Below are 25171 nucleotides of genomic sequence, written 5' to 3' on the forward strand. Positions count from 1 at the left end.
ATGTGCTGTTGTGCTGTTGCGCTGTTGCGTAACTTCGTGGGACTCCTGAAACTTTTCCTGATTTCGTTTAACTTCCCGTGGGCTCTGCCTCTCCCCTTTTCACAGGTGGTGGGATGGTTGCAGATTCTCCTGTTTTTTGCCCTCTCCCGTGTGTGATGTTCCTTTCTTTCCCTGGCCCTTCTTTTTGCCTTTGTTTCTACCTTGCTTCTTTCTCCTATATTTCGGGTTCTATTTTAGGGCGACAGGCACGCTGCTGGGGGGTTGGCCGTAGCCTTCTGCAGGGGTGTAGGGTGGGCTTTAGGGGTGGGTGGGGGGGTCTTTAGCTGTTTTTGGGGGATCTTTTTCCTCCTTTCTTCTCCCTTTTTGGTTCTATGGCCCTTGTGTATCCCTTCTTTCGGGGCTCTGTCTCGTCGTCTGTCCCCCTGGTGTCTTTCTGGGGTATTTTTCCGGTATCACGATGATTCTGATTTGCTGGGTGTGTTTTTTATATTTCCAATGTCTATTTTGTATCGGGTTATGGTTTTCCTGTTTCGTCGCCCGGGGGTGGGTGTTTGGATAAGAGTCCCTTCCTTTTCTTCTTCCCCCTTCCTTTCCCCCCCCCCCCCCCTATGCGGGGTTTCTTTCTTTTATTGGGGGTCCGTTTAGTATTGTTCTTGTATTTGGGTCTTTTTCTGTGCTGTTTGGTGGGATGGGTGGGAGCTGCGATGGGCGGGCATTGGACGGTGTGTGCGATGGCCTTTCCTCATGTCTGATGTTTTGACTGGTGCTTATTGGTATGCCTATTTCGTGTTTGTTTCTCCTGTGTTTTTACGATCATTGTATCGCTGCCCGCCGCGGCCCGCCCCTTTGGATTGTCTCTTGGCCCGCCATACTCCTGTACTCCCTAACCCGTCCTTTAAAAATACGAAAACTACCTTTCTAATTCTTATCTCCTGTGATCGCTCTAAGATGCTTGTTATTTCTCCTGTTTCTTTGACTTTGTATACTGTGATACTCTGCGCATTGCTCCTGACATTCGGCTCTGTGGTGGCCAGCCCGGTGGGTTGTAGGCCCGTATTTGTGAGCTCTTTCTGTACAATAAAGGTTTTCAAAAAAAAAAAAAAAAAAAAAAAAAAAAAGTGCATAGCACCAGGTGAACAGTGCATGATTAGGTGGGCCACCACTCACCATAATTTATCAATTTAACGCCCAGGACTGACTCTCCTGAGTAATCATAGCACCAGTTGAATAATTTGTACGATTGGAATAATTATTTTGTTTAAATTGGAGTGCTCCTCACAACCCCAATTATCAGTACCTCCTTAATCCCGACATTGGTGGTTCTGGCATTGGTGACTGGTACCAGCTGACACCGACAGGGCGGGTGACTTCTCTGTTCGTGGATCCGGCTGCTGGGCTCCAAATGGCACCGCCATTAGGCGAGGAGGTAGCTTCTTTTCCGTCCTGCTTCTCGTCGTGCCGCTGATAATTTCCTTCTGTTTTAATAGAGCGCTGCCCCTGTTCCTTGTATTGAGCCTAGCCAGGGAGCAGCAACCTTTATAACCTTTTCCTCCCCCAGCCCCTGTTGCTTTGGTGCCCCCCCCCTATGGGCCCACCCATAACTAGGCCCCTGTTTGGCCCAAAGGTTCACACCCTTCTTGGCACTCTTTCTACTCCCCCCCCCTTGGTCGCTGGGGGACGTCCCCCTTCCTGCTTGGCGTGATATGACGCAGAAAACCAGTTTTTACCGGCCGGCTCTTCATACCCACTTCGTGAGCGGCCTCTGCCATTTCTGCTGCATTAATCAGGTCATTGAATGTTTGCCTTCTCAGTGTCATGCCATGTTTCTCAGTAGTTCCTTTCAAGACACAAGCTTGAACATGGTCGATGTGTTACAACTTATATGGCCCAATTGTCACCATTTCCTATTCTTGGCAACCAAAATGTTCATACACAAAACATTTATGCATACATCACCCACAGTTCACTATTCTAGAACTCTCCAATTCGCCTTGACAACTATGAATACATTAAATTAGTCAATTTCTCCAGCGCATCCTTTTGATGATATTCTTCCACGTAGACAAAATACAGACTCAATAAACACTTAGAAGAGGTAGTGGATAGTATGTAGGGGAACGACATGCAGCCCAGCTCCATCCTATTTATCCTAATCCTAATATTATCCTTATATGTGCTATACAATTGTAGACTTGGAGAACTGGAATTCATCTACAATATTAAGAATATATTCATAATGTTTTGATTTATGGATATTTTCAGAACAAATTCCATTGATTGATTTACTTAATTTTAACACCCAGTACCTTGATTGTTTTCGTACTTATCTATAAATTCAGCATGTGGTTAAATGGTGCATTACTGCTTCATAACGTATTATACAGATTATGTTGTCGTTGTCGTTCATTAAGTGAAAATACCCATACTTTTATGCCACTTCAGTACTGTAGTCTATTTTACATTTGATCATAGTGCTCTGTTTACTACTAGTTTATTGATCAAAGTTATCATTTTTAACACATTAACAGTGTCATTAGCAAAAATCTGCAGAAACCAAGATTTGCGTTAATACTGAATAGAAAATGATTATTTAAGATGTATCGAGTGATTCCAATCAGGAATCTCTGTTCTGAATTCTCTGTTCTGAATGCTTTCACTAGAGACCGCTTACTATCGTTGTTACAGTAGTGTTGTTACTCTTTGTAACTGGTGAAAGCTGTACTTACCCCAGGCCGTCCTCATTGCCAAGGCAGATCAAAGAGACACACTGTCATTGCTCTGTTGTCCTGACAGCAGTCAGCTTATCGGCTTGCAGTCCTCAGAGCAGGGCCAGTCAGCTTTTTAGGTTCATGCAGTTGCGGGGTATGGGTGAACAGAGAGCTCACCCAATCCCAAACTGAATACACCCCAGTATTGAGAGCCACAGGGAGCCATCAAGGCTATACTTGTTCAACCAAGTCAGTTGAGGAAGGAGTTTGTTTTACACAGTGTGTGGCTTGCTCCCAGGGTTCCCTTCCACCTACCAGTGACACAGAATTGACACTTTCTAGTACTGGGGTCATCTGCTCCAAGGCCACCCAATTTGCACAGAGAAACAAAGGGGGATGAGGCTCAGCTCTATAAGCAGGTATATAAGAATGGAGAACGAGGACAGAAGACTGTCAGATGCAGGCTATCTAGGCAGAATGCACACACCTAGTTTCTTTTCTCCTCTTCAGACAAGTGAGAAGTGGTAAGTGGAAGGTGGTGGTTGTAGGAGAAGCATGCCATCGTGGTGAGATACTTGTGAACAGTTTATTTCCTCCTCCTTCAGAACTTGATCTATATCAAAGGAAACATTAAAGGAAACACACTAACCAACAGGATAGATCCTTTTGGAATAGTATAAAGAATGACAATCTGGAAACCCTATACAATTCTCGAAAGAGGATATTAGCGACATTGCTTTTTTATTTTTGTTTATTTGTACTAAAATTCACATATGAGGCAATACCCAGAACTCTGAAACATTCTTGTGCATAAAATGTATGTGGGGAAAAAGCCTAAAACGGTAAGAAATTACCATCTCTAAATAACTTGCATATTTGAAGGGGCATACCTACAATGATCTATTATAGTGAAAACTTTGACATAGAGATAAATTGAGGAACCAATCCAAAATCCTACGCAGAAAATAATAGACCTAAAGGAGGAAAAAGCACCTAAACATAACAGCAATATGAAAATTCCTTGTAGCAATCATCCGACTCAAAGTGAAAAGTCCATTAAACCTGCCACTAAAAACTCATTAGCAGTTACCAGCGGAATGAACACGCCTACTGCTGAAGGCCTGGGGCAAATAAAAAGAGACTCTAACACAGACACACCAATACTAAGAGAAGATGAAAGCCAAACCAACAAAGGGGCCGCACAAGAGGAGGTCGAACCTCATAATGAAACACCTTCCTCTCAAGAATCCGCTACAAGCGCCCAGTTAACAAGTACCCACTCCTTGACTTCAAAGCAAACTGTTCTAGAAAATTCAGAACATCGTGTCAATGAAAAGCCCCAAACAGATCCTCCTATTTGTGGCCCCAATCGGCCACAACTGCATAAAGCTACTACTAATATTCAGGAACCTAGCCTTTTACAGCGACAGAATAAAAAAGTATTACTTTATCCAGAATATGAATCGCAGGGTCAATGGGACATCCCCAACAGGGGAAATGTTCTAAAACTTTGCCAGAATTTGCCAGGCCTAGAAAACATCAACACAGTAGACATTGAAACAGTGGCTTTTATTGACCCTGCCTGGGGCCAAAAAAATGAGTCAACTCTGGTAATTTTTACCAATCCAGAGCCTGCGGCAATATTAGCTAAAAACTCAAAACAACTGAGTGAATGGGGCATTCGAGTCAGTTCCTATACATCCCTCAACTACCCGACCTTCTTAAAAAAAAACCTTGAAACCCCGTTGTCCAACAATACGGGCTCTGACTTAAATGTGGAAGGGAGAAGACAGCAACAACAGCCGATGCTACGGGGCCCAAGACAGGAATTAAAAGCAGCACACTGGATGGACACCCCACTTCAAGTAATCACCACAGCTGCAGGCGGTCCACGCAAGTGCATATTTAAATTAAATAAATCTCATGATTGGTCCTGGCTTTCCAAGGCCTTAGGGTAGTACACAGGCAAGCCAGTCAGAAAGCAAACCAAAGTATGACACAGCTCGATGCTTAAACATTTGCTCGTGGAACATCAGGGGCCTAACCAAAGAGAAAATCTGTCGCACTACTAAGGACCTCAAGGAGCTAAACGACATCTTTGCGATCCAAGAGACTTGGGCCTTAGAGAATACCACCTGGGAAGATTTCACTACAGTCGAATCCTTTGCTACTCCTTCTGCAGTAGGTGGCCATGCATCCGGGGGCGTGTTGATCGCCGTAAAGAATACACTGGACGCAAAATTAGTGACACTCTATAATGGGAAGGGTGATTATATTTTTCTCAGTATCGAGATCAAGAGCCACGATAAGGGGAAAATAAGGCAAAAAATCATCCTCGGCTGCATCTATCTACATCCTGTAAAAATTCGCCGGGAGGCAACTTTAAATACTTTGATTCCCATAATAGAGGATCTGGAAGCTCTATTCCCAAATGATTTGTGGTTGATAATGGGAGACTTCAACTGCAACCTAATGGACCTGGACCCAACCCAATCTTTCCAAATAGCACAAGGAAATGAAGAGTGGGCAATTCCGGAGATAAAGTCTCAATACCAACGGAAGGAAGTTAGTGGAATGAGACTTGCAACAAAACTAAACCAATCTGGTCTGCACGCTCTTAATGGAAGGTTTCCCACCGATAATCCTGCAGCTTATACTCATATATCCCCTTTCCGCATGGCTACTCTAGATTACATCTGGATATCTCTTCTCGCCTTTCACCTGGTGCGCCAGTTCTCGGTAACGCCATCTGTAGACAGCGATCATGCCATCCTAGTATGTAATATTGCCCTTTGGCCTCAACATCGCCCAATAATTCCCCTGTTTGGACGGGAATCAAACCTTCAGAAGGTAAAAAACTGAGATGGTCCGAGGAGAATTGTGAAGTACTTGAAGCAGAGATCGATAATCTTCTTTCCGAATATTGCCAAGATGGGGCTGACTATTTGGCAGGTCCCTCTTGGGAAACAAGACTGAGTAAATTCAGAGACCAGTTGGCATTAAAAATAACAAGTAGCCCTCCGCAGGAGCTTCCGGTTTCGACTATCTTGCTGGAGCAAAAACAAGCTGTAACTCTCTCTAAGAGTAAATTAAATAAGTTGCAACGAGCCCACACGTACAGTGAAAGCCAACACAAATCTCTGAAGAGCGATATATCAGCGGCTAGAAAAGTCTATAGGAAGGCCAGATTCGCCCTACAAAGACAGGAAGAAGAGCTTCACTGGGCGGCAGCCTTTGAGATAATTAAAACCAAGGATCAAAGGAAATTTTGGAATTGGGTGAATGAGGCATCCAAAGCTGCCAAACCTCCGACTACAACTAATATCTCCCCTGCTGATTGGGAGAAGTATGTCAAAGAGCTGTATACAACATCGGGCGAACCAATTGGCAGCAGGGGCGTTCAACTAACACTAGACCAGCAAGTTGAGGAGGAAGACACGCCCTGCCCTATTAAGATAGCAACAGAAGAAATAGCTGCGGTAATAAGGAAAATGCGCTCTGGTGGTGCCCCAGGCCCCAATGGAATTCCAACGCAGGTCTTTAAAGCTGCTGTACAAAAATGGGCTTTGCTGCTGACTCCGCTATTTGAAGATGCAATACTGGGACGTACCATCCCGCATACGTGGCAAGGATCTCTCTTAGTACCTTTCCACAAAAAAGGTTCGCGCTCTGATCCCGATAATTATCGGATGATAGCTCTACTCGATGTGGACGGGAAAGCCTATGCAAGCATACTGTTGAAAGAACTTACAAAATGGGTGGAATCGAACAATCTAATCCCCTTCAGCCAAACTGGCTTCCGAAAGGGCTGTCACATCGAAGACAATTTGATTTCGATAGCCTACTTGATGGAGACTACCATAGCTGCAAAAGGCAAATCCCTGTACATGGGATTTATTGATTTCCGCAAAGCATTCGATAGTGTTAGCCGCCCCAAATTATGGGAAAAACTGTCAAAATGGGGAATTCCGCAGGCACTACTAAATGCGCTAATAGCCCTTCATACGGACACATGGGTCAAGGTCAGAGTAACATCAAAATGGACCACCTCTAATAAAAGTTACACAAATAGAGGCCTTAAACAAGGGTGCACTCTCGCACCACTACTTTTTAATCTGTACCTCGCTGACCTTCCCGAATGGTTAACTGGATCAAGAGCCTTCCCCCCAGGAATCGGCCAAAGCAAAATCCAAATTCTGCAGAATGCGGACGACACGATTTTGTTAGACCAAACTCAGGTGGGCCTCCAAAGGCTGTTCAATTCTCTCGCCCAGTATTGTAAAAACAATATGCGCGAGATAAACGTAGGCAAAACCAAGGCGATGGCAGTCTCACCTACGAACACAAAAAAGCTCCTGTGGTTCATAGAGGGGAAGCAATTGGAGACTGTCCCTACATATAAATATTTAGGCGTCTTGATTGACCACAAAGGTAGATGCTCGGTGCATACAACTGAGATGCTGACAGTGGCTCGCCGTCTAGTGGGGGTCTTTATGAGAACAAAGAATGCCCTACATTCTCAGGATTTTGTCCCATTAATAAAATTGATTAATGCAAAATATTTGCCCACAATTGCCTTTGGAGCAATCATCTTCAAGGACAAACTGAATAACTGGCTTGATAGAGCGCAATCATCATGTTACCGCCGGGTCTTTCGATTGCCAAATTCGACTTCGCATGCCCAAATACGGAAAGAATTCTCTCTATCCTCCATGCGTTGGATTATGGCTGCAAGATTCGTTACATATTGCTTAAAAGCGAAACAAGCAAAGTCCCATACGCTAAAGAGCTGTATATGGCTGGTCCTCAACAACCCCGCTACATCATGGAATAAATATCTAACGTACTGCCTCAAATCTCTAGAAGCGGGGGACATATGGTCTTCTTCTCTGCCCAACGAAACGAAATCTCTTGATCAAGCAAGCAAAAATCCTTTCAAACCAATTGGACACACAACTGGTACTTAAGCTCTCTCATGGCACCTGGGCCGCCAAATTATACGCTCCGAAAACCCTTCCATCTTATCTTGCATCAGCAATGAAACCATATATTAAACACCAGCTAATGAGATTTCGATTTGGCCTAATTCCGCTGAAAGCATACAAGTTTAGGCAAGGATACAAGATAGGAGCCTCCTCCCAATGTCGGTTTTGTAAACAGGGAGAGGAAAACTTAATTCACATTTTGTGCATTTGTCATCAATTGCGGCCACAAAGAATATTCTGGCTGAGACCAATCTGGCTCCTTCTAGGTATCAGGACATGCCAAGAAGCACTTGAGGAGTGCATGAGGGGGATTCACCTCAAATGGCGACCCGCTTTGTCAAATTCATTACCGAAATTAATTCAATGACTTTTCCCTCTGTGTAATGCCTGAATTTAATTCCCTGCAAGTAATCGATTTTTGACTTTCCTTGTCTTTTTACTTCCCTTCCCACCCATTCACTGCTTTAGTTTTAGTTTTTTAACAGCCTCAAATGTTTTTTACTACCGTCTTTTTGTATTCTTGCATATTGCAATGATTTCAAATAATTGTGCAATAAAAAAACTTTACTTACTTACTTACTTACTGAGGAATGACTGGCGTTCTATACCAAATACAATTCAAAAGGCTAGTGCATGCCATTCAGTACGTGTGTGAATTGATAAATACAGAGACAACGATCAATTAAAAAAAAGAGTTGGGTACATTGTTCGACTATAATATGTAATAACATTCGTTTTAAGTGTTATATTTTGTAACAATTGATATTCTGTGAATGATCAAATGGTTACTTAATAGCAGTAAGCAGAATCGTAGAAATGGTGCGGAATCGAAGAAATGGCAAGATGGTCAATGTTTTAAAACCAAAATGGGTTTTTGTTCGGGTTTGTGAAACATGAACTCAAGAAATTGATAAACTATTGGAGTATCATCACCAAACCATATGGTTAGGATCAGTTGAGAAGATGACCTCTAAATATGCTGTTTTTGAGAGAGAATCCTGGAAAAGATGAGAGTTAGATCACAGACTATCTACTGTCAGTCTGTCCACTTACATCAGACCTAGTCGTCCGTGGAAAAGTCTCTCATAGACTTGTGAGACCACAGAGATGATTAAAGCAGTCCTTTTGTCTTTACCTTTAGTAATCCGATTCTGTTTCTAGAACAGGTTCCCTGGGTAATGTGCACAAGTTACCAAAAAAGCAGATTTCTCTCTTGAACAGCTGCAGGAAACATCGTTTTTGTGAGATCTTTAAAAGACCCGAGAATGAAAGTATGGCCAAATGTTTCAAAACTATAATACTACAATTATTATTTGATCAACTTTTCCACACAACAAAAATGAAGAAGCCTATCTAAAATCCATAAGGACATTGACTATTGTCAGTGAGATAATTTCAGGGTTGGAGGGTTTAACACCGATCCAGGAATGCTTACTATCAAGGGAAGGGCGACTGGCACCATAAATAACGTATAGGATATTGGAGATAGAGCATGCGATTCTATATTAATGGAAGGGAAATACCCTGTCACTTTGCTGGAAGCCCAAAATCCACCAGCAAAGTGGCTGTTAAGATAAGCATTAGAAAAACAAACATTTTCCTATGTCCACAGAGGTGGCAACATGATGACAAATGCAACCCTTAATGTAGGAAATTCATAATACATCCGAAAGCACATTTGAGAACGTTTTGCATATTATAGAGCAACATTAGCTAGAGAGTAGAAAAAGAGTTAGTAGCACAGACATATTTACGAAACATAATATTGTGGCCTTCACAATGAGCATGAAAGACTTATGATTGTTCCAAAACTAATAACACTATACCTCTGTCATGTAATCAAGACCAAATATTAAAACATAGTACTTTTAAACAGAAAGATTTCTACACAAACTGCAGAGGCAGTTCATCTTCAAGGTATTTGCCTCTCAGGTCAAAAGGTGTGACTGTTCCACCTCTGTCCAGGAGTATATGCCCTCTCTAGAACAATACAATTTCAGTAGAGAAAAGACAGTCTGTTATGGTTGATGTGCCAGAAAACTCAACAGTATCCACTAAGTAATGTGAAACATGAGGAAATGGAAAGGTACCAGTAGCTGCTGAGAACTTGCAATAGTAGACTTGAGCAGCAGCAGCAAACCATATCCTGTAGGAGCCACCTGGCATATCTCTTACTTCTTGGGTTTCCAGAATCTTTATTGCGGTAGCCCTGGTGCAGAATGTGCCATGAAATGCCTGTGCATTGGATCTGAGATTGGCACTCTCTGAGCCTTAGGCACAGTATGTCAAGAACAGAACTTGCAAATAATAGCATAGTGCAAATTGAAAATGTTTGTTTTTTCATGCACTAAAATAAATGTTATCCAATAGGCAACATTTCTTATTCCAGGATAAAAACGAATTCCAAATGCAATTTTTTCTTTGCATTTGACAGGCTTAAGTTCCTGACCTGAGTCTTACTGCCACAAAAAAGATAGGAGCAAATCTTGTGCTTCTGTTTTGTGAATTATTAAGCTGCTTTGAAATATTCTCTTTAGTGGGCATGGACTACCATTTATTTCCATTGTCTCCTATTCCCACTTTTGACGTTTCCCTAGAAATTACCATATTTCCAAACTTTATTGTAAGTTGTGCACTTATAGAAGATGTCCCCATATCATAAATTACATTTCTATTACATTTGGAGAATTTGTTATGCCTCCATAGTATGCGTAAGTCAATTTGGGAACAAGTTCTCCTGTTATGACCTACCCTATTATTTGTGCATGTCTATATGTCTATCATTTGTGCATGTCTGCACTTAATGTGCATTCTATTTTATCAGGTCTGTACGAAAAGGGAATCAATGTTCTTATTTCTAACAGAAATTCTGAAATTTTCTTCAAAATGTGTGACTTTCTCTCTTGCTTTTCAAGCGGATGCAGTCAACAATGCAGCTGGCTATGGCTTCAGCGGAGTGGACGAGCAGGGCAGATTTCACTGGGACTTGATCTGCAACTTAAATATCTGGAATATTGAGGTGAAAAATACTTTAACACACAATACTGAAAAGTATGCATTGTGAAGGTGTACCAAGGTACTTGGATAGTGAAAAGAGACAGGACCTTACCATTTACCTATGAAGAGTACTCTGTTTCAGAGCCCACCTCATGTATTCATCATGAAAACACCTTTGTAGCCCACTAGGATATAACAGTTTAGGCCTTGTACCAGATGGATACAATATATTTAGTTTTTAGCCGCATGCATTACCTATCAGTCAAGGTGCCTTAACCCCTTGAGATGGTGGTCTTGTCCTCTCATCATATTGAGCATTGACAGCCTGATCCCTTAATGGATGCATTCTTCTTCAAGGAGTGCGTTTCTTAACCTTAACATTCATAGGCCTTCTGTGCTCCATTCATGTAGCTTGTTTCATTGCCTGTGCCTGGAAGAAACCCTTAACATATAGTAACTCCACAACACAACCTTGCTGTATGTATCCCTTCAAATACGAATCGTATTTTTCAATTCATTCAACTTTCACATGAAATGACAGCCATACCCAGGTCCTTTGGATGAGAAATATTCCATGTGTATTCACTATTGAAAACAAGTGCATCTCATTTCATTGGTGTGGTACAAAAACTACCCTCTACCATTAATAAAATCTTGGAAAATTGTATTAGTCTCACCATGCGGCATTGTAAATCTGGACTACATGACCTGATGAACATGCAAAGTATATATGACTCCTCTCCAGAAATGAAACTGTTAAAGTTCCAATTCTTTGGGACAACACTGATACTACTGGAGTAACAACTATGGTTGTCCTTTTGTGCTTTGTTGGAATGCATTATTCTGTTTGTTACAAGCCTATTACCAAAGGCGGAGTGCTTGGTAGATGAAGGGGCTACCATCCATGGCAAAAGCCCCAAATAACATTTCTTTTCTAACAAAACATCCTCAGTCAAGTGGTAACTTTGCAATGGTCCTGTTCTTGTCTCAAAGGTATATCACTCACACCAGTAGTATGTACTACGCGCATTCCTTCTTTCCCTCAGCACACATTATCTGTGTGAGTGAATCTTAACTTAAGATGGAAATAAATCAACCCGTTCATTCAGAATACCACCTGCTGCTTGGTCACTCCATGGCAAACACCAGTGTATTACCTATGGAAGTCCTGATCGACCCTTCTCATACCGAGCTCAAAGGAATCTTGTATATCACCCAGGATGGGGTTATACCATGGCCTGCCTCACATCCAGTCCAGGCTCATGGAGAGCCTCACGGACCTCCCCCAAAGTAGTGGAAAGAGAAATCAAAGGCTTCTTTTCCGAATACTTGGCCATCTATTTGGCATTGGTCCCTGTCCAAAAATATCTACTTGTCACAAGCTCCAACTTCACGTAGATTTCAGGTGGAGGAGGGGTGCTATCATTTATTTGTGTTCCTGAAATATAAACGTAATGTGTGTACGCATGCAGTGCAATCTGTCTGCTCGTATTCGCTGTTTTAAATTAAATTGTGGAAAAAAGGATCTGTTTTTTTGTTTGTGCATGTGTGTTGTGAGTGTGTGCAGGCATACATAAGCATGTGGGATTATGGATGTTGGTGCAAGTTTTTAGCAAATGGTGAGAGTGACACAAATACACACACCGCACACACATTCACATCACATTCCAAAACATTGTCACACACATTCACACAAATATATACAAATATATAAACACACACAACTACATATACAAGTGTGTAATAATACAAGCACACACATATACTCCCATGCATACAACACACATATGTACACATACTGATGTATAAATAAAAACTCAGACATCCACTAACTCTTACATACACAAACACACATACTCATAGGGATACACATAAACCCCATACAGACATGCAGCCACTGAATGTAGAAACTTGTTTTCTTATTACAGATCATGGGTGGGAGAGCAGAGATACATATGTGTCTGCATGGGTGTTAAAGTGATCTATTGGTGCTTCTGAAATACATGCATATGTGCATACACACACACACACGAACAAATCACTAACACACACACAAAAAACATATCACTTGTCTGCATCTGTGTGCCAGTGGTCATATTTATGTGTGTGCTTCCTTCGGACACAGGTGTTTCATCCATACAACAGATACACATACACATCCTGACCATCCATGCGTGTGAGTGATTTTGTTTACTTTTATTTTGCTGTGGAGAGCACAGAAGGTCTCAAACAGTAGAAAAACAATCAATGCACTTTAGCTTCTGCTGATGAGGGTGCATTAAAGAGTATAGAGCCGCACGTCTTATTTATAGACGTCCTAAATCCCACCGAGTTACCCCCCTGCTAAAATCCCTCCATTGGTTGCCCATCTTGGAGCGTTCCTTATTCAAGATGGGGTGCCTGATCTTCATGGCCTGGAAACAGGCTGTGGTCATTCCGATCCTTAAGAAACCTACCCTCGATCCGACCAAACCAGAACACTACCGGCCCATTTCCCTTCTTCCTTGGCCAGCCAAGCTAGCGGAAGCTCATGCTAACCGCATTTTATCTGCTCACCTGCAAGAAACGAATCTACTGGATATTTCCCAGAATGGATTCCGTGCAGGTCATAGCACCGAAACAGCTCTCTTGGCTGTGGTGGAATACATAAGGAAGAAGTTGGATCAGGGTCAGACGGCGGCACTGATCCTTTTGGATCTCAGTGCCGCTTTCGACACGGTGTCCCATCAGATTTTATTACATCGTCTGATGGAGGCTGGAGTCGGAGAGACGGCACTTGAGTGGTTTCGCTCTTTTCTTAAGGATCGAGGTTTCAAAGTGTCCACCCCCCCTTTTGTTTCTGCGTCACGTCCTATTCTTCAGGGTGTTCCCCAAGGTTCGGCTCTTAGTCCCACTTTATTTAATTTGTATGTTCAGCCTTTGGCGGAGGTTGCCCATAGTTTTGGTCTTTCCTTAGTGTCATACGCCGATGACACGCAGCTGGCGGTGGCACTGAATGGAGACTCCAGCATGGACGCCCCCACCTTCCAGTCAGCGTTAAAAGCTGTTGCTGGCTGGATGACGGACAACCGATTACAACTAAATGCCTCTAAGACCGAGGTCATTATCTTCGGTAAGGAAAGTGGTCTATGGGGAGATCAATGGTGGCCTACTGATCTTGGCCCTGTGCCTACCCCTGTGAGTGAAGTCAGAAACCTTGGGGTGTGGTTCGATGACAAGCTTTCATTTATTTCCCATACCAAACGCGTGGCTGGCGTATGTTTTGGTACTTTGCATGGTCTGAGACCCATTTTTAAATTTTTCGATGCTGAGACAAGACAGATCATGGTCCAGGCTCTGGTTCTTACCAGACTGGACTATGCCAACTCTCTGTTTTTGGGCTTAAACCAGGCCGAACTGTCCCGTCTCCAGAGGGTTCAGAACGCGGCGGCTAGGATGCTTGTCGGCCTCCCGAAATTTGTCTCAGCTCGCCAAACCATCCGCAATCTTCATTGGCTTCCGATTGAGCAAAGAGTTAAGTTTAAAGCCCTCTGCTTAACTTTTAAAATCCTCAACCTAGCCTCTCCCCCGATCCTTGCACAGATTATTCTGCACTATGTTCCTACCAGAGCTCTTCGCTCTGCTAGTCTTAACCTTGTCATAGTGCCTCGTTTTAAAAGGGCTAGAGTGGGTGGTCGCTCGTTTTCAGTGCTGGCGGCTGCTCTTTGGAATTCTCTTCCAGCTCCACTCCGCTCAATTTCAGATCTGCTTCCTTTTAGGAAGACCTTGAAGACTTTTCTTTTCTCCACAGTTTAGCCTGTTTTTTGTCCAGCTTTCTTAATCGTGTTGTGTTATTCAGATCTCCAAGCGCCGGGACGCCACTTGGCTGCGGCATCCGCGCACTATATAAAAAATAGTTAACATAACATAACATAACATGGCTCTGGCTGGCACCGCCCCAGACTTCATCAATTCGAAGATCAGTGCATATGTTCCCAGCAGAAACCTTTGCTCCTCCACTCAGTCTCTCCTCAGCGTCCCTCGCTTTCGGAGAAAAAAATTTGGAGGCATGAGGTTTTCCACCCTTGCCCCCCCTTTCTGGAATGCCCTTCCCCCTGCCATTAGGTCCATCCCCACTTATATGGACTTCCGTAAAGCCCTAAAAACTCATCTTTTTTCCCTAGCATATCCGTCGCACTAACCCCCCTGCTCCCCTAAGTGCTATCTGTCTGCAGCGCCAAGAAACCGCCTGGTGTTAGAGCGCTTTATAAAACTTTTCAACTTCAACTTCAACTTCATAGAACTGGCTTATACCTCAATAGAGGCTCCTGTGAACAGACCCTTTGGAATGCAAATGTACAACTTAAAGTCTTAGATTTTGATATTGATAAGGTTTGCATCCTTTTTCCCCCCATAGGTGGAAGGATGGGTGGACTTCGAATTCCTTTCGGATGCTAAGCAGCGCATGAGGGGCTAATTTTTTTATCTAATTCTTGCCCGAGTCTGTTCTGCATTTTAGATTGTTTTAAACCTTTTTAGACTGTAACATTGTTTACAATACCTGGCACTTTGCACTTTCTACCGGTCCTCGGTCCGACGCGGCTGCTCTAGTCGTTTGTTCGGAGGGACGGGCTCCTCCCCCTAGGCTTGCCTCATTTCCAGTGACAGCACACTTAAGGTCTATGTGTGCACGGACGTGTGCGGACAATCGCAGTGGGCGTGCCGCTGGTGCACCAAAGCAAGCACGTCTGCGCCCGTCCGCATCTGGAGCACGGGCAGCGCCTGCCCTGCTGCTCTCCGCAATACCGGTAAGACCATTTCCCTGACACGTGACCCCTTATTGAAGTTGAGGAAGACGGCGTGCCCAGATGGCCTTGCGATCGACTTAGCAAATACCATACTCCCATATGTCTGTACAAATTATAATGTGGCCATAGGGTACTCAGAGGGAATATGCGGAAACACCAGAGTTACCCCGTTAAACTCAGTGTTAATGAATTCTGAAGACAGAATAAGAGTCTGCCTTTTTAACTGCAGGTCTCTGCTCAAACATGCAGATGATGTTTGGTTATCCCTATCGAAGAATGACTGGGATATGATGTTCCTGATGAAACCTGGCTAAAAGAGTAGTCTAGATCAGTTCTAGCATTAGCTATCCCGCCAGGTTTCAAAGTATGTTGCGCAAACAGAGCAGGAAACAAAAGAGGGGGTGTGGGTAACCTTCATAGTAAGAGACTCCTGTGAGATCTCTTCTACAGAATTACAGAATTTGGGCGTGATTGAAGGATTACATTTCTGTATAAAGACTGGATCTTCATCCTCTCTTGCTGGACTATTGATCTATAGTCCCCGAGCTGCCCTCTCAGCCTAATAGTTCTTTGTAACTTCATCGCGCAGAAGTCATTACAATACTCAAACTATATGGCCCTAGGAGATTTTAATATACATATTTCTGACCCTAATTGTACTCAGGCATCTCAGCTGTTGATGTCACTCAAGGGGGACAATCTCATTCAGCATGTAAGATCACCTACCCATTGTGCTGGCAATATCATAGATCAGGTGTTCTCTAACACCCCGTCCCTGGTCGTTCAGTCCCCGCAACTATTGGTCTGGACAGACCACTTCTTGGTCCCATTTTCATGTAGTAGAGTAACACCACATTTTAGCGGAAAAACACATAACATGCCCAAAAGGAACTGGGAGAAACGGACACCGGCCCAGTACTGTTGGAAAGCCAACCCCAACTTATCAATGACCCGAACATTGATGCAAATGCTCTGACCGGGTGGATTTCCGCCGCCTTGAGCAACCCAGCCCCAGTTAGGCTAGGCAGATCCCCCACAAATCCCCTGTCGGCGCTGTGGTTCACAGAGGAACTCAGAGTGATAAAAAGCAAATGCAAACAAAAAGACAGCCTCTGGAGGAAAGTATACTGTCCTCTGGCCAAAAGGACTTACAAGGAAGCTCTAAAAGAACTTCACAAAGCTATGAGGGTTGCTAGAAAAGACTACTTTGGGAAGCAAATTAACACAGCGGAAAACTCCTGCAAAGAAATCTTTAAGATAGTCAGCTCCTTTACCAAGCCTGTAGCACTCGAAAGTAAGATACCACTGTCACCGTCACTATGTGTAAAACTGTCAGACTTCTTTGAGGTAAAAATCTTGAAGGTTTACGATGTCTTCACAACTAGATTGGAACCATTGAATCTGAAGCTGAGGATTTCCACGATGTGGGTTTCCTTTTCTGAATTTCCCTCCATCTCACTTCAGGAATCCTTGGCAGAAATCCTGAAATGCAAATCAGGGGCCCCAGAAGATCCCTGCCCCCCTAGACTGTGGGGAGCACTCACACACATTCTTAATCCTACCCTGAACCACCTATGGAACAGCTCACTTATCACTGGCATCTTCCCGGAGTCCTGGAAATATGCTATGCTTCTACCCCTCTTGAAGAAGCCCAATGCTGATCCGGGAGAACTTAACACATACCGCCCAATCTTTCTTCTCCATGCAAGTGCTAAGATTTTGGAAAAAATTGTCCAATGACAACATACTAATTTCATTGACAGTCGAGGCATTCTTCATGAAATGCAGACCGGATTCAGAGCGGGCTTCTGCACAGAGACAGCTCTGCTGGAGGTGGCATAGTCTTTAAGAATGGCAGTGGACAGTGGAGCCTCAGCCATGCTAGTGCTGTTGGACTTGTCTGCCATCTTCAATACAGTAGACCACCTAATCCTACTGGCCAGGCTTAAATGTGCGGAAGTAACAGGGACGGCACTCGTCTGGATAAAGTCTTATCTCAGCGAGCACCATTCAACGACGGCAAAAACACCTGGGTGTAAAATGGGAATCTGACCTGACTTTCTCAACCCAAGTACGCTTCATTGCATCCTCTTGCTTTGGCATAATGAGAAGCCTAAGAAAATCTCTACACTTCTACCAGAGAGTTGGTGAAGAACCGTTGTCCATGCATCAGTGACTTCAAGGTTGGACTACGCAAATAGTCTTTACCTAGGGCTGCCTGCATATCTGATCAAGAGATTGTAGATGGTGCAAAATGCGGCTGCGAGATTAATCAGAAGAGTACCTTTTAGACAACACATCTCTCCACATATCAAGCATCTCCATTGGTTGCCTGCAGCTAAATGGATAGAATTCAAGGCCTTGACGGTAGCTTTCAGGGCCCTGAGAGGCATCTGTCCCAGCTACATCAGGAAACGTATTCACCCCTATCAACAAAAACGCTCCTTTAGATCGAACTCCCAGAATCTGCTGTGTGTACCTCAATTTGCGAAGTCCCGCATTGGAGGTAGAACTTTTACAGTGGTGGTGACCAGATTATGGAACTCCCTTCTGGATGGACTTCGCCTAATTCAATCTGAATTGTAGTTCAGGAAAGCACCAAAGACCTGGCTTTACAGCCAATGCTAGAACCCCACATCTCATCTGTCTTGCTTTTTTAAAAAAAAAAGTTGTATAGAGTGCGAACCAGACCCGTAAGGGTATCAGAGCGCTTTACAGGATTGAAGGGTGGTATACAAAGGACTTAGGAGGGGAGGAGATCAATGGGATACAAAGGGTTAGGTACATAGTGCTTGAAAAACAAGCAGCCTCAAATTCCGTATACATTTGGGATATAAGCAGGTAGAATCATTATACAAGAAAATAAGTAGTCTCAGCTCCCGGGTGGGATGTCCAGAAGGGCCAGGAAGGTATCATCCGGAAAAAGTCAAGGATAATGCCGTAACGGTGGGAGGAACAAGGTCGTAGATGAGATTGTAATGTGATCATTAGGCGAGGAATTTGTCCATAAGGAAAATGTTGGTGTCCTTTTTGAAGCGTGCCAAAGTCGACAGTCTCGTAATGGAGCGGCCCCAGAGAAGGATCGTTTTTTTTCCGGAAGCGAGCTGGTTGGAGCAAAAGGTCTCGGCAGACCGGGAGTTTCTGGCTCCTCCGGATATCACAAGTTTCTGGGCGGGGAATACAGGGGAATTGGAGTATAGAGTCTTGTGAGTAATGCAGGCCATCTTAAGTTGGATTCTGGCCTCGAGAGGAAGCCCATTCAGAGCTTTAAGTTGGGGAGAGATGTGGTCGAATTTCTTTGAACCGTTTAGGAGTCTGGCGGCGGCGCTGAGGCAGGCTTTCAGTGTGGCCAGAGAGTTCTTAGGTAGACCTGCAAGAGTAGAGCATCCGTATTCTAGTCTGGAGATTACTTTTGCATAGGTTGTCATTTTTAGGTCGGGAGGGTCGAGGAAGGGTTACAGGTTTTTTAGGTAACTCAGGTGAAATCTGACAGCTTTGGCCAACGAGTTGATATGGCCCGCATGTTCAAGCTGCCAACTAGAGTTATTCCAAGGGATTTAGCAGAGTCCACAATGGTAGGAGGGCAGTGTAGCGCTGTGATAGCTTTGATCTATTCTTGGATGTCTGGATTAGTTTTGGGTGGGGAGATAAGAAGAAACTCAGTTGTTTTTTCGTTAAGTTTGAGCTGGTTAGAGGTGAGCCAGTGAACAGTCAGCATCAAGGCCGAGTCAGCGTCGGGACACCTCTGTTTGAGGAGATGTTGTATAAAATGCATTATTATTATTATCTGTGCATTGGGGGCGTGGCTTGGCACGCAATGGCTGCGGCAGCAACTGGGTAGAGCTCCGTCCTGAGCTCCCCTTCCCTGGGCCGATTATCCGTTACATTTAACCAGAATCGGCTGAAACTTGAGGCGGAGCGACATCTGGCCCACAGTACATCCTCAGCGACTTTGGGGCACATCGCTGGTCGAGAGCCGCCCCGGCGCTGCCTGACAGTTCGTGGCCGTGTGGGCGGCTCCCCGACCGGCGTGCGCAGGTACGAGAGGCTGCGGTCTATCTCCTGACACTAGGCCCACTGGTGCGGCCTACACAAAACATCGGAGAGGCACCCGGCGCCACGGGGGCGAGACCAGGAAGATTGACCCCGCAACCGGAGACCACGCTACCTCCGCTGGTGTCCTGCGGCGCTGCTGGCTGGCCGGTGCGGGATCCGGCGAGGGGGAGATCTCGTGGGAGAGGGAGAGGGGGCAACAACCGGCCCTGTGAGGCGGCGGTCGTCGGATCGTGGGGGGCTCGCGGACGGAGCACTGCCCCCCCCCACGGTGCTTCCGCTGGAAACGACTGCACCGAAGTACCTGCAATACACCCTGCGCCTGGGGCAGACCCCACTAATTGAGGGAGGACTGAAGACCGGGCAAAACACTTGCCCCTGAACTGTCACAGGGGCTGCTCCCCGAGACCCGCTTCCCCTGTGAGCCACGATCACTCACACGCGCCACCGTGCTCATGTCTGGAGGAGTGAAGACGCGCACTAGAACCGGCGGAACATCTATAAAGGGGAAACAGGCCAAATTGCCACCCGCAATGGATACCGATGTAAAATCCAGACTAGACAGTATGCTAGCTGTGATGGAACGACTGGAAGAATCTCTACAACAGACCCGCACCTCCCTAGAAAATAAGATTGACAGCGTGGCAATTGATCTGACCCATCTCAAGGCCAACCACAAGAAGCTACAAGATCGCACCACCGTGCTGGAGACCACGATGGCTGACCTGGGGCCTCGAGTGACTCAAACAGATAAACATGTCCGTGACCTCCTCAACAGGGTTGAGTTTTTAGAGGAACGTGCTGAGGACGCAGAAGGACGGGCGCGAAGAAATAACATCAGACTGGTTGGCATACCGGAAAAATGGGAAGGAGCGAACCCTGCACATCATGTAGAGGAGTGGTTAAAGGACCTCTTGCCGGAGGGGATACTATCGCCACATTTTGTGGTGGAGCGAGCCCACAGGGTGCCCACGAGACCCCTCCCTCCGGGATCTAACCCCAGGCCGCTGATCTTTCGTATACTTAACTACAGAGACCGCGATGCCATCCTGCTCGAGTCCAGGAAACTAGGAGACATCCGAATAGACAATGCCACGGTCATGTTCTTCCCAGATTACACCATTCAGGTGCAACGGCAGAGACACTTCCTAGCGGTAAAGCGCAGGCTACGACAAACGGGTCTCAAATACTCCCTCCTCTTCCCGGCGCGCCTGCGAGTAGTGGCGTAGGATAAAACACACTTCTTTACTAGCCCTGAAGAGGTTGAGGCTTGGCTGGATGGAGGGGTAGAGGAGACACCTCGACGAGCGCGAGGCACTGTCACAACGGCACGCTCCCGGGGGCCGAGACGGCGACGAAGGCACAGATCACCGATACCCCGTGATTCGCAGGACACAGCGGCCCGCTCCCCACCAGCGGAACTAGTCCTACAGGAACAGCAAGATGCGCTGCGCAGGGTGACGGAAATCAGCAGCTCTCCAACACCATCCTCTGGCCCACATGCCAGTCCGTGCACTTTCCCCAGCGACGACGAAGCAATCTACGGCCTACCAGACTCACAACAATCCGCAGACCCACCTGAAGTCATGCCACAAACAGTGGATCTGCTTGGCTAAGGAGGGACACCCTGCAACTCTCCAACCCCTCATGTAGCGGTGACTGCCACACATGCAACCCCCCTGGTTGCCATGAGGTGGGAGTCGCTTGACGACAATGGACGAAAGGGGAACCCCCTCTTGCTCTACATGGAATCGAGTCGGCGGAACACAGTGAGTAACGCTTTACAAGCAATACTAACACTTAAACTCTGTAATTGCAGCACCATCCCACCTTTCACTGTGGCGGCTGCTGGCCTGGCGATCCTTGGCCCGGCTTTGTCGGAAATGGGTGCCACTGCACAGACTTTAACGCAAACTCCTACAACATGCAGTTACTCTTCCTCTGTAGCGTATCTGCTGATACCTGGCGATGCTTGTTAGACATCACCCACCCCACTCCGGCCCGGGGCGGGATATTACTTCCTTCACGAACACCATTGTTGTGTCGTTACTGTGCCACCTGCACGCCACCCCCCTAGAACTGTCAAGTAAGAAGCTTATTTTGACTCATTTGAGTGTTTGGACGCCAGCATGTTGCGCAGCCGACCTTTTGGTATTTTTTATTGTTTTGCCTCTTTTAGGCTCCATGTTTTCCATTTTACCACCACCCCTTGGAAACTGTCTGGGTTGCTCCTCAATGTGAAAGCAGCTGTGTCTGGTCTGGACAAGGGGGATCAATGGGGGGCCACACTCAGGGGATCGGGACTGGATGACACAGGTGACTCCTACACAAGGGACGATAATGGCTGAAATTAGGATATGTACATGGAATGTCAGGGGTATGCATACACCAGCGAGACGTTACCAGATTTACTCTTATTTGAAGCGCCATAAATTTCACGTAGCACTGTTACAAGAAACACATTTAAATAAAGCGGAGGTGTGCGCTCTGCACCGCAGATGGCGCGGACAACTTTATGCCACTGAGTATTCCTCCTTCGCCCGCGGGGCGCTTCTATGGGTCCAACCTGGAACCCCATGGGCGGTCATGGACACACATGTAGACCCAGACGGCAGGTACGTGATAGCCGAGGTAGACTAGATGGACAGCCCGTAGTACTGGCTACGCTATATTCCCCAAACACTGACCAGGGTAGTTTCTTTACGCACCTCTCGGCGGTGCTGGCGACCTGGCATGGGGTCCCGTGGATCCTGGTGGGTGACTACAACTGCGTCCCAGATGCGGCTCTAGATAGATCTTCCCCGCCCCCGACCAATGCACCGACACACGTCGCCACAAAAGCATTAATCAGCTGGGCTACACAGTGGGATCTGCACGACGCATGGAGGACACGTAACCCAACAACACGGACATATTCCTACTGGTCGGGCGCGCATGCTCTACATGTGCGTTTAGACAGGTGCATGGTAACCACTGATCTCCTCCCACTAGTTGCAGACACACAATATATGGGCCGCACACATTCGGACCACAACCCACACACTCTGGCCATCGCATGGGAGCGTCCACACCCGCCCATCCCCACCTGGCGACTCCAGCCGGACTTCTTGCTAGACGCGACTTTCCGCGACTCCCTACATCCTTCATTCCTTCCAGCAGAAATGCCTGGAACAGGGGATCACTTGAAGGGATCCGTATCCGACCGCCACACATCTACAAGTGACACTGCGGAATGCGCTTGTGCTCACTGCTCCCCCCGCCCCTTCCCCCCCCCCTCCGACAGGGTAATACAAGCCGGGACCCACACCTCTATATATCTGCCATACTGCGCACAATGCACTGCGCCTCGCCGCGCACCACCCACACTCCGGAATGCCTACACTACGCGCCCTACTGTCAGCGACAAAACGCTTATTGCCCCACCCCCACCTCCACATATCAGGCCCTCACTATACGACCTGGACGTGACCGCCCCACTGGCTGCACTTTAAAGACGTCATCAATGTGCCCCTGTGGTGGAATCCCCCCCTATGCAAACACGCTAATTACATGATGCATCCCACTACCCGACCTCTAGACCTACACCTACGCTGACGCTGCAAGACTGCCCCCCTTTCCCTCAAACGCATAGGTACACATACCCACGCTTTGTTTCCTCTTTGTACATACCCCCCTATGTTAAGGTTTAGATGCTTATTGATGCGCTGGTCCTGTTCCCTGACCAGGCTCTCTTAATTTTGTTAACAAAGACACTGTACGCATTGCACGAATGACTTTAGACACCATATTCTGGCCAACATGTCAGGCCCCCTCCTTTTCCAGAGCCGACAAAACACAGCAACACTAGAACACGACCAGAGGGGAATGACTGCCGGGCGCACTACCTGAGGACGGGCAGATGGATCCGGGTTGTGTTTCACAATACCGGCTATCTTGCTCGAACCACCGCTACTGAGAGACGCCACATACATGGGACCACTGAGAGTAACAGCCATGACCGTGGCGGTTCCTGCCGAACGCTGCCGCCCACACGAGATTCTCCTACTAGGAATAGTAAGCTGCATAGACGCTCGTCCATTAACACACTTGCGATATTGTATAGAATTACTCTTCAACTTCAATGCCCCGCATCCCCATGGGAGAAGAAACTTACTGACATACTTACCCATAATATTCACTCATGGGAGCGGGCTGTTATCCAACTGACGACAATGACGAAACACCACCGTTGCTCTACAAACAGATAAAACCTCACAGGCCTATTTACTCATCGAGATATGTGGTTTACTAAATGTAAGTGCTGCAAAGAAACACTTTACGCCGCCGGACCTCAGGGTTGTCGGCCATACGGCTGTGTTCACCTGACAATATTCCATATGGTTATTGATCCACGCGGCTGGCCCCGAGGGGTTGTAAGATGTAAGCTGTGTAAGATGCATTTTGTACAATAAAGGTCTTAAAAAAAAATAATAATAATAATAATTATTATTATCTGTTGTATGAAAAGGTAATTTTTTTTAAAGTAAACAAAATACTGCTGTTAAATATTTAACGTATTGCACTAACTATCCAGGGATGCTGGGAGGTGATAAACATTTTGTGTGTTCAACACTTCTGTGTTCTACGGTCATGGGTATTCTCTATTTATTGCCTGACTACTTCTGAATCAAAAAGTCAAAAGTTGTTGAATGGTGTGCATCAGCGTCAAGAGGCCACTTCATTGGTACCTGTGCTCTTTGCTGTTATGTTATTTTTATCTTAAAAAAGTAATGTAAGTCTTTTACCTTTCCCTAGACGTCAACAAGTTTCAAAATGTACATAGACAACTGGAATATGCAAACAGCTGTATGGCTGAAGCGGTGAGTAAAGTGCCACTGTCAACCAGTTGTATGTTGCTGATGTATATTCTTTTGCAATACTTCAGGATATGACTATGTATTGCTATTTTTTAGGATACAAAAATTCCTGCAGGTGATTAAATTCAGTCTGCAGGGCAGAGAAAGAAACACAAATGAAAGGGCACTCCCAGGTAGATATTGACCGGGGTGGAGTAGGGCTCTTGGCTTCATCATGGCTCATATGACTCCACCCTAGTCAATAACTACGTGGGAGTGCCCCTCCCTTTGGATATTATTGATTAGGTGGGTATTTATATGGAAAAAGAACAAAAACTCAACAGTTAGTGATCTGTCAGCATTGAACTTCTCATTAGTGATTCCACTTGGTCAGTGAGTAATCCCCTGCAGCAAAGACACTCATAAGTGAAAATCCCCTTTTGGCCCCTTGTGTAGCTTGGATCCTGAATCTAAGAAAGGTCTTGTGGCAAGCTTTACCATAGGCTGGACTTCATGTTAAGACTGGAGGCTAGCATTATGCATAAGTCTTTCATTGCCTACTCCATGCATCTATTCAAAGAAACGTATAGCAAAACTCAAAATTCCAGAACTAGAACATCACAGCCCTTATACGTTCAGACAAGGTAGCCCTCATCCTCTTTTCATTGCTGCTCCATGTCAGTTAAATATCTGTTTTTCTCATTATACAGTTAAAGTCTAGAAAGGATATTTTAAACTAGAAATTAGAGGTGTCTTCAAATATAATTTTGCTCTTTTTTTGAAGATTTATGGTTTAATTGTTAAAC

The 25171-nt window shown here is 45.5% G+C and overlaps 1 protein-coding gene across 4 annotated transcripts in view; it reads left to right on the forward strand.

The window, feature by feature from the left end:
* MBOAT1 (membrane bound glycerophospholipid O-acyltransferase 1) overlaps nt 1-25171 on the forward strand; it is a 473424-nt gene that overhangs the window by 390636 nt on the left and 57617 nt on the right. For all 4 annotated transcript variants that reach the window (XM_078687935.1, XM_078687934.1, XM_078687937.1 and 1 more), the window contains 2 exons: nt 10609-10712; nt 24325-24389. In XM_078687935.1, the coding sequence (XP_078544061.1) occupies nt 10609-10712; nt 24325-24389 (169 nt within the window). The remainder of the gene's footprint in view (nt 1-10608; nt 10713-24324; nt 24390-25171) is intronic.

The sequence above is a fragment of the Lissotriton helveticus genome, chromosome 4_1 (genome assembly GCF_964261635.1).
Source record: "Lissotriton helveticus chromosome 4_1, aLisHel1.1, whole genome shotgun sequence".
Taxonomy (NCBI): domain Eukaryota; kingdom Metazoa; phylum Chordata; class Amphibia; order Caudata; family Salamandridae; genus Lissotriton; species Lissotriton helveticus.